Below are 10,338 nucleotides of genomic sequence, written 5' to 3' on the forward strand. Positions count from 1 at the left end.
TTCCCCCTTCCCTTCCCTTCTTCCTTCCCTTCCCTTCTTCCTTTCCTTTCATTCTTCCTCTCTTTCTTCAAAACTTTTGAGACAGGATCTCGCTCTGTTGCTCAGGCTGGAGTGTAGTGGTGCAGTCATGGCTCACTGCAGCCTCAGCTTCCTGGGTTCAAGCAGTCCTCCCACCCAGCCTCCCAAGTAGCTGAGACTACAGGCATATTCCTGGCTAATTTTTGTGTTTTTCGTAGAGATGGGGTTTCGCCATGTTGCCCAGGCTGGTCTCGAACCCCTGGGCTCAAGTGATCCTCTCTCCTCAGCCTCCCAAAGTGGCGAGATTATAGGCATGAGCTACCATGCCCAGCCTGTTCATTTGTTTTCTAGGTAGATGCTTGATTTTCTTACCGGTTGTTTTTGTGGGGAATTAAAACGTAACACTCTCAAACCAAGCATATTGTTTTAGCGCTACAGAGAGTGGGAGACCTTTTTGGTTATCTTTACTGTTCTTTCTGTGTTACATTGGGTGTTACATTGGGTGTTCTTTCTGTGTTACATTGGGTGTTACATTGTTCTGTGTTACATTGTTCTTTCTGTGTTACATTGGGTGCTGGAGGGTTGAACATGCTTTGTGTCTGTAGGGGTCTTTCTGTCTGTAAATGTACCACCTCCTCGTTTTCTTTTCTCATCAGATGTTATTTTACTCCATGTTCTAGGTCATTGATAAAAATGGGGATGGTGGTGGATCGGGGTGGAGGGATAGGATTCTGTGGCATGTTTTGTTCAATTGAATTGAATTTACTGTCTTGAAACTGGCAGTTGCTCTCCTGACTTTTTTCACCAGTTCTAATTTCAGTTAATGGCTTATCTTACATTCCCATGTATTCGTGTGGTGCCTGAAGTTACTTGCTTTTCTTCTGTTCAGAAGAAAAAATAATTCGCAATAAAATTTAATGTACTTTAAAACTGGTCTCCTGGTCTCAAGCAATCCTCTCGCCTCAGCCTCCCAAAGTGCTGGGATTACAGGCGCGAGCCACTGTGCCCGGCTGGTGTTATCGGTCTTGTTTTATTTAAGGGGCATCAGGTCGCCTTGCTATATGAACGGTGGGCTGATTTTTCTCATCAGCCTATCTGTAGTGGAATTGTGGGACTGCGTTGCTCAGTGTGGGAGTCCCGAGGTGGTGTTCCTGTGTAGCAGGGGTTCCATAGAGGTGGCAGTGGGAGGCAACAGAGTCAGAGGGGCACAGTCGGCCTTTCTGTTTTGGGCCTCGCCAGCTCATCATTTCTTTGTGGTGTCTTTACTAGGAGCCTTCACGTAAATGGGTCCAGTCATGCCTCCCAGTAAGAAGCCTGAAAGCTCAGGAATTAGTGTCTCCAGTGGACTGAGTCAGTGTTACCAGGGCAGCAGTTTCTCCAAGGCCCTTCAGGAAGACGATGACCTCGACTTTTCTCTGCCTGACATCCGATTAGAAGAGGGGGCCATGGAAGATGAAGAGCTGATCAACCTGAACTGGCTGCATGAGAGCAAGAACTTGCTGAAGAGCTTTGGGGAGTCGGTCCTCAGGAGTGTCAGCCCCGTCCAGGACCTGGACGATGACACCCCCCCGTCCCCCGCCCACTCTGACATGCCCTACGATGCCAGGCAGAACCCTAACTGCAAACCCCCCTACTCCTTCAGCTGCCTCATATTTATGGCCATTGAGGACTCTCCGACCAAGCGCCTGCCAGTGAAGGATATCTACAACTGGATCTTGGAACATTTTCCGTATTTTGCAAATGCACCTACTGGGTGGAAAAACTCCGTGAGACACAATTTGTCACTGAATAAGTGTTTTAAGAAAGTGGACAAAGAGAGGAGTCAGGTAAGCCTTTGTGTCTGGAACCCAAGGTTTGTTTTTTTTTTTTTAATTTAAAATTTTTCTCTATTAAAAATGAATTTCTATTCACCACATTAAAGTAGCAGTTGTAAGTAGGTTTTATTCTATTTAATTCATTTAGATCATTTTAAGGAATTTCCTTTCCCCAAGCCTATTAGTTATGTACTGTTTATTAGCGTTTGTACTATTTGAGGGTTTCCCACTGATAGGGTTTCCATAAAGATAAAACGGTGGTTTGCAGAATTGTTTGGTTCTCGGTTATCATCCCTCATTGTGGATGGCTCACTTTGGTTTTAGAGTCTTAACAAAGGTCAGTATTCCAAGGGCAGCCATTAACCGTGAAGTATGTGTATATATATGTATTTGAGAAAAACTGCCACCACGGGCTAGAGAAAAATGGTGTTTCTTTTTTTTCCCTGAATATGAACGAGGAGGAGGGAAATTTCTCCAGTGTTCTGGAATAAGTAGACAGTGATGAACGTTGGGAAGAGACTTGTGATGAACACTGGGAAGAGACTTGAGTATACTTATACTCCAAGACTAAACAGGCATGAGTTGCCCAGGTGACTGTCATGAAATCTGGTGTCTATATAAGTGACAACTTTGAAATTCCTGGCTCAGAGTGAGGGTCCCATTAGAGACTGACTTTAAAAAGGTTTAATATTGACTTTAAAGCAGAGGTGCCCAGTGTTTTTGGCATTAGGGACCCATTTTGTGGAGGGCCAAGGGGGGTGGTTTTGGTACGAAACTGTTCCACTTCAGATCATCAGTCATTAGATTCTCATAAGAAGCACACAACCTAGATCCCTCACATGCACAGTTCACAGTAGGGTTTGTGCTCCTATGAGAATCAAATGCTGCAGCTGATCTAACAGGAGGCGGAGCTCAGGTTGGCAATGCTCACCTCCTGCTGTGCAGCCCCCCTCCCCCCAACAGGCCACTGATTGGTACACGGCCTGGGTTGGGGACCCCTGCTTTAAAGCCATAGTTTGTACTTCATGGTCAGTGAAAAGAAGACAATTTTAATAATTTGCTTTCTTTCTCTTTTTTCTTTTCTTTCGTTTCTTTTTTTTTTTTCTTTCTTTGAGACCAGGGTCCTGCTCTGTCACCTAGGCTAGAGTGCAGTGGTATGCTCCCAGCCCACTGCAGCTTTGACCTTCTGGGCTTAAGTGATCCTCCCATCTCAGCCTTCAAATGAGCTGGGAGCACAGGTGTATGCCACTACACCCTGCTAATTTTTATACTTTTTGTAGAGATGGTGTCTTGCTATGCTGCCCAGGCTGGTCTCAAACTTCAAGGCTCAAGTGATTCACCCACCTTGGCCTCCCAAAGTGCTGGGATTACAGGCGTGAGCCACCACGCCTGCCCTATTTTTGTTTTAAGGAATATAATAGGTTTAGTAGAAATTGGGTGACTGTTAAGAAGTAGACAACAAGGCCGGGCGCGGTAAAAAAAAAAGAAGTGGACAACAAAATTGTGATCTGACTTTGAGTCCTGAAAAGTAATGCAGCCACAGTTAAGATAAATCGCCAGAAAAGGTTCCCTCCACTAAGTTTTCATGTGACTGTGTTTTCCCGCTTTGTGTGTTGTGTTAATGATGCTGCCGTGTGCAGCTGGGGTTCTGGTTCTCCCTCTTTTTGAAGTTCAGCTTTGGATGCAGGACCACCATTGTGTGGGGTCAGTGGCTGGGCAGGGCTGGGGCCTTTAATTTCTTTCTGGCAGCATGTCACTGTTTCAAGTAGAATCTTGAGCGTGAGAATATTCTCATTGTCTTTGGCATGGGAGAGTATGAATCAGGAAGTGGCCTAGCCCTATTGCTCCTTGCTCAAATTGGACGTGTTTGTGTGCAAATGCTCTTCACTCAGTTTCTGTTTGAGATAGGGGGTGGGGACGCAGGGCTTGGGGAGGGGTGTTGCCTGGGAGGAAAGATGTGGGCACTAAGGAGATTTACTTTGATCACTGGTGCAAATGATGCCTGGGTCGAGCGTGCAGATCTGAATATTCATAAGTTTCTGGGCCCCTCCTCCTCAGGTCCTTATTTTTGTGTAGCTGTAACCATCAAAGTGCGTCCCTTTAATCAGGGAGAGGAATTTCCATGACCATGAAGCTCTTTCTCCTTCCCTCTGTATCTCAGGTTGAGCATTTGGAGAGCCACCTCTGGACTTGGCTTTTTTGAGTGCTTTAAGATTATTCTTTGAGCTTAGAGGACATTCATTGCTCCTCTGTAAAGAACCAAGTCTGTGGTATTTAAAGCTTCTGTATAGGTGGGTCTTTGTGGCAAGAAAGGGAACGTCTCCGAAAGCAATTCCAGACTGAGAAGGTGGAGAAGAAAGTGCTGCTCAGGTCCCCCAAAGCCGCATGGCAGTGATAAAGCAACAAACAGGGCATTTAGTTTGGTGTAAAACGAGTCTGCAAGTTCCTGCATGCCTGAATCTTCGTGTTTGACATAATGCCGGTGCACATAAAAGTAATTTAGCAAATGCACACTCTGAAATGTTAGAAAAGACCAACGCCAAAGCGTGCAGCAACACTCGGGAGCATTATTCATCAATCAGCCTTGGGAGTGACAAGTGAGTGTTGGATGCCGTGTGCTGAGGCGCACCAGGAGGGGCTGTTCTCCCCCCATGCACCCCCCACCGCTGGATTCTGGGAGTCATGTTTTCCAGGAGTGAAGGTTGTCAGTCCGGATAAATTCAGATATCACTTGTTGAAAGAGAATGGTTTTAAAGACCTGAGATTGTTAGTGTTATGAAACGTTCAGTTCTGGCTTCCCAGCCATCCTGACCTGTATTGACATGTTTCTGATCAAATGCCAGTCAGTTTTGTGGTTGGGAGTTTGCTCCCAGCATTTGTGATTCTGTGAGAACAAAGCAAGAGGTGTGAGTTTTTCCACTTTTCTCCTCTTTCTTGGGTTCCCCCAGGCCAGCTGCTGGCTGCTGTGAGAGGTGCAGGCTCCCAGGTATGCTCAGGTACACCCAGGTCCTTCCAGGGCATTGACGTGGCCCAGTCGCTTGGGGTTTGCTACTACGGCATTCTCCCTGATACTCTGCCCAGTGAAAGCTCCTTTACCTCTATGGGTAAACTTGTTTTTTCACATGAGATTTTATTTGGCGGGAGCTCCCACACTGAAGTTGCCTTCAACACAGTGACTAAATGCACCTGAATGTTGGTGAGAAATACCTTAAATTGAACGGGAAAATTGAAACCTTGCAAGTTGTATGCAGTGAATTAGCTATTCCACTTTTAATTTTCTTCTGCAAGTGAAGAATACGGTTAGGCTTGACGTAGCAGTGAAAATGTGGAAACCTGTGTAATCCTTGTCCCTGAGGGCTCGGAACACATACCCTGCTGGACAACTGTTTGGCTGGGATGTTGGGGAGGAAACATACTAAATTGCATCAGAGTCACCTGTGGCACTTAAAAAACAATTCCTAGCCGGGCACGGTGACTCACACGTGTAATCCCAGCACTTTGGGAGGCCAAGGCGGGAGGATTGCTTGAGCTCAGGAGTTTGAGACCAGCCTGGGGAACATGGTGAAACCCTCTCTTTACAAAAAATACAAAAAAAAAAAGATTGGCTGAGCATGGTGGCATACTCCTGTAGTCCCAGCCACTCTAGAGGCTGAGATGGAAGGATGGCATGAGCCAGGGAGGAGGAGGTTGCAGTGAGCTGAGATACAGCCTAGGTGACAGAGCCAGACCCTCTCTCAAGAAAAAAAAAAAAATTCCCATTTTCTCGGGCCCCTTTCTGGAGATTGTGATTCATTAGGTGTGAGGTGGGAAAACTGGTAGTTCTGCTGAGCTTCCTAGCTGTTTCCAGCGTGCAGCCAGGTTTGAGAATCCCTGAAGTAGGTGCCCTCATGAGGCCTTTCCAGTTGCTGAGATTTCATCAAGAGCATGTTCTCATGAATGAGTCAGTCAAGGCAAAAGAGACAGTTTGGCTTTCGTTTTATCTCTTAAAGAACTTCAAAAGATAAGAGTTTTATTTTTATTTTTGAATCATGGAAATTTTGAAACACACAGAGAATAGTATAATGACTTGGTATACCCCCATAACACACATCCTGATTCAGTAGTTGACAAAGGTTTGTCACACTTATTTTATTTATTCTTCTTTGTTGTTGCTATTTCTGAAGTTGTTTTTTGGTTTTTTGTTTTGAGACAGGGTTTCACTCTGTTGACCAGGCTGGAGTACAGTAGCATAATCATGGCTCACTGCAGCCTCAGACTCCCAGGCTCAAGCCTTAGCCTTCAGCCTCCAAAGGTGGGACTACAAGTGCACACCACCATGCCTGGCTAATTATTATTTTTTTGTATTTTTCATAGAAACAGGGTTTTTGCCATGTTGTTGTCTGGTCCCAAATTCCTGGCCTCAAGCAATCCTCCTGCCTCAGCCTCCCAAAGTGCTGTGGATCATAGGCATGAGTCACTGCACCCAGCCTTGCTGAAGTATTTTGAAGCAAATGACATTTACAATTCAAGTATGCATAAGAATTGACAATTTCTTACATAATAACCATGCTAAAGTCCCGCCTAACAAATGAATAATTACTTGGTGTTGCCTAATACCAGGTCCATATTCAGATATCCTTGTTTACAAAATGTTTATTTGAATTAGGGTCCAAATGTGGTTCCTGCAGTGCCTTTTGTGATGTTTCCTGTCTGTGTCAGTCTGCAGCACTCCTATGCCCTGTTTCCTTTTTCATTCCCTTCCTTGTTACAAGAGACCCGTGGCTTACACTATACAGTATTTGCATTCTGTTTACTTCCTTGTGATTTCATGTAACTTGCTTCTCTCTCCTATTTGCTGTCAAATGGAAGGAAGTACGAACGTCTGGGTCACATTCTGGATTGCGTTCTGGGTTGTCCTGTGTCCTTCCTGATATATCACTTCCAAAAGCCTGGTCATCCCCTTCTTGGGGAAGCTGAGATTGAGCCATGGGTTCATGTGAGGTCACTGTTCCCTACTCTATGAAGTTGCTCATTAGTTTTTTTTGTTTTGTTTTGTTTTTCCATTTCGCCTATGGATGATCTGTGCCTAAATCAATTAAGGTAGAGTTTTAATGTCTGGGATTAAGTTTTACACTCCCTAAATACAGGTCTTACTTAGGAGTGTACGATTAGCATGTACTAACCTCTCTGACTACTTGTAAATGAGAAGTAGACTGCAGTAATTTTTTTCCAGGCTGGATTATAAGGTATGTGTGTATTTCTATTTTTGTGCCTTTTTTTTTTTAACCTTTCCTCTTGCTACTTGAACAAAAAACATTGTCATCAAAGGGTTTATAAAGGAAACACTGTGCAAAAGTATGTTTATTATATCCAGAGCTGAGTGCTTTAAATACAATTTTAGCTTATAAATATAGGCATGCTTGCTTTGTGCTTTCCATATGCAGTATCTGATTTCTTCCTCACTAAACCCTATGAAGTAGGCCCTATTATTTTCTTTCTTAAAATAGATGATGAGTTAAGCCCTGAGTGGTTAAGTAACTTGCTAGAAGTTGCACAGCTAGTAAGTGTAGAACATGAGTTCATCCTAATTCCTTCTAATTCTTTTTTAAAAAAAAATTATTTATTTAATTTATTTTTGAGACAGGGTCTCTCTGTCACACAGGCTGGAGTACACTGGCATGATCATAGCTCACTGCAACCTTGAACTCCTGGGCTCAAGTGATCCTTCTGCCTCAGCCTCCCAAGTAGCTGAGAATACATGTGCACGCCACCACATCCAGCTAATTTTGAGATTTTTTGGTTTTGTTTTGTAGGGCTGGGCACTGTGGCTCATACCTGTAATTCCAGCACTTTGGGAGGCCGAGGCAGGCAAATGACTTGAGCCCAGGAGTTTGAGACCAGCCTAGGCAATGTGATGAAACTGCATCTCTGCAAAAGATAAAAAAAATTAGCTGGGGGTTGTGGCACACACCTGTAGTCCCAGCTACTCAGGAGGCTAAGTTGGGAAGATCGCTGGGTGACAGAGCTAGATCCTGTCTCCAAAAATAATACATTTTTAGTAAAGATGGGGTCTCGCCGTGTCGCTCAGGCTGGTCTTGAACTCCTGTCCTCAAGCGATCCTCCCAAGTGTGAGCCACCATGCTTGGCCCTATTCCCTCCAATTCTGAAGGGCATGTGCTTACCCCTGGTGCTTGCCCATGCCTTCTCAGTATAGCAGACATTGTAGATGATCTCTCTGTGCTTCCTTTAAATATCCTATGAATATGGGTTATAGGGGATTGAAATAACCCAAATAAACCCAGAATTAACTCTGGGGGTACAAGATAGAGAAAGGCAAATACAGAGTATATTTTTGTCCTGTTGAGATGGGGCTCAATTGTCGGTACATGTAAAGTTCTTGCTTCTTCACAGAGCACACAACTGCCTGCTCAGCTTCCGGTTTCCAGGCTCTGTCCTGACCCCCTGCCTCATAGGACCCCTTCAGTGGCATCAGAGCCGAGTGCAGAAGCTTTTCTCCCTGCGTGTACACTGTTTATACAAATTCTCCCTCTAATTTGCTGTTCTCTTCACGTTTACTCTCAGTAGATGAGATTCTTTTTCAAAGGCAGTTTTGAAAATGAGGTTGCACCCAGGTGTGGTGGCTCACGTCTATAATCTCAGCACTTTGGGAGGCCAAGACCGGGGGTAGGGTGGCGGGGAGGAGGGGGAGCGGGAGGAGGGATCATTTGAGGCCAGGAGTTCAAGACCAGCCTGGCCATCATAGTGAAACCCTGTCTTTACTAAAAATACAAAAAGTAGCCAGGCCTGGTGGCGGGTGCCTGTAATCCCAGCTACTCGGGAGGCTGAGGCAGGAGAATCGCTTGAACCCAGGAGGCAGAGGTTGCCGTGAGCGGAGATCACACCGCTACACTCTAGCCTGGGTGACAGAGTGAGACTCTGTCTCAAAAAGTAAAACAGAAAAAAAAAAAACTGAGGTTGCACCTCTGTGTGTCAGCACCCCATGTAAGCAGTTGCTTCTAGGTTTTTCTTCTTGATGTTGTGAATGCAGAATCAAGAGCATTTCCCATTCCTCCCGTTCCCGTGATACCGTAAGTCAACCTACCTGTCTCATTGATGGTCCTTTTAGAAGGAAGAGATAACTTTTTTTTTTTTTTTTTTTTTTTTGAGACGGAGTCTCGCTCTGTCGCCCAGGCTGGAGTGCAGTGGCATGATCTCAGCTCACTGCAAGCTCCGCCTCCCGGGTTTACGCCATTCGCCTGCCTCAGCCTCCGGAGTAGCTGGGACTACAGGCGCCCGCCACCTCGCCCGGCTAGTTTTTTGTATTTTTTAGTAGAGACGGGGTTTCACCGTGTTAGCCAGGATGGTCTCGATCTCCTGACCTCGTGATCCGCCCGTCTCGGCCTCCCAAAGTGCTGGGATTACAGGCTTGAGCCACCGCGCCCGGCCGAGATAACTTATTATTATTATTTTTTTTGGATAGATAATGCACATGGGAAGACAGTGTGGTCTGGTTCAGATGTGTAAATTCCTAAGAATTAGTGTAATGTTGGGTGGGTGGAACGTGTAATTTTGTAATGTGTGTGAGACTCCTCTGAGGTCTCTTCATCCTCGACCTGGGGCTGCCTTGCCCAGCGTTGGAAATGCTGTGCCTGAAGACGGCCTCCTTCTCACTGGTGCCCACTGCCAGGCGGGCTGCTTTCTGCCGTCTGTGCTATAGGCTATGTCACCTCAGAAGGTTGAGAGTTTACCAGGGTCTCTGAAGGGCCAGAAATAAAACTACTCCCTTGTCACAGGCCCTGGAATAGGAAGCCATTCATACCAGCATCCACTGTGATCCCAAGAAAGTGCAGCTCCCTGACCCATACGGCCGATTTTTTTTTTTTTTTGGTGAGACGGAAGGAGTCTCGCTCTGTCGCCCAGGCTGGAGTGCAGTGGCATGATCTCAGCTCACTGCAAGCTCTGCCTCCTGGGTTCACGCCATTCTCCTGCCTCAGCCTCCCAAGTAGCTGGGACTACAGGCGCCTGCCACCACACCCAGCTAATTTTTGTATTTTTAGTAGAGATAGGGTTTCACTATGTTGGCTAGGCTGGTCTTGATCTCCTGACCTCGTGATCCTCCCAACTTGCTCTCCCAATTACAGGACTTAGCCACCTCGCCCGGCCGGTTTGTTTTAACTATTAAATAACATTAGGTAGATTCACATTGTTATGAAACCATCTATACTATCTATTTCCAGAACTTCTTCAACTCAAATTGAACCTCTGTATCTGTTAAACAATAACTCACCATTCTCTTAACACCCACAGCAGCCCCTGATAACCACTATTGTACTTTCCAACCATGAATTTGACTATCCTAGGTCCCTCATATAAATGGAACCATACAGTATTTGTCCTTATGCTTCTTTCACTTAGCATGGTTCATCCATGATGTTGTAGCAATTAGAATTTCATTCCTTTTTAAGGAGAAATAGTATTCCATTGCATGTACTGTACATACAACTCGTGTGTGTGTGTGTGTGTGTGT

At 45.4% G+C, this 10,338-nt stretch overlaps 1 protein-coding gene across 4 annotated transcripts in view; it reads left to right on the forward strand.

The window, feature by feature from the left end:
• Nucleotides 1–10,338, forward strand: part of FOXN3 (forkhead box N3) — a 472,003-nt gene that overhangs the window by 214,006 nt on the left and 247,659 nt on the right. For all 4 annotated transcript variants that reach the window (XM_011949430.1, XM_011949431.1, XM_011949433.1 and 1 more), the window contains one exon: nucleotides 1,288–1,844. In XM_011949430.1, coding sequence (XP_011804820.1) covers nucleotides 1,302–1,844 — 543 coding nt within the window. In that variant the 5' untranslated portion in view covers nucleotides 1,288–1,301. The remainder of the gene's footprint in view (nucleotides 1–1,287; nucleotides 1,845–10,338) is intronic.

This window comes from Colobus angolensis, unplaced genomic scaffold (assembly GCF_000951035.1).
Source record: "Colobus angolensis palliatus isolate OR3802 unplaced genomic scaffold, Cang.pa_1.0 Scaffold3, whole genome shotgun sequence".
NCBI classification, from domain to species: Eukaryota; Metazoa; Chordata; class Mammalia; order Primates; family Cercopithecidae; genus Colobus; species Colobus angolensis.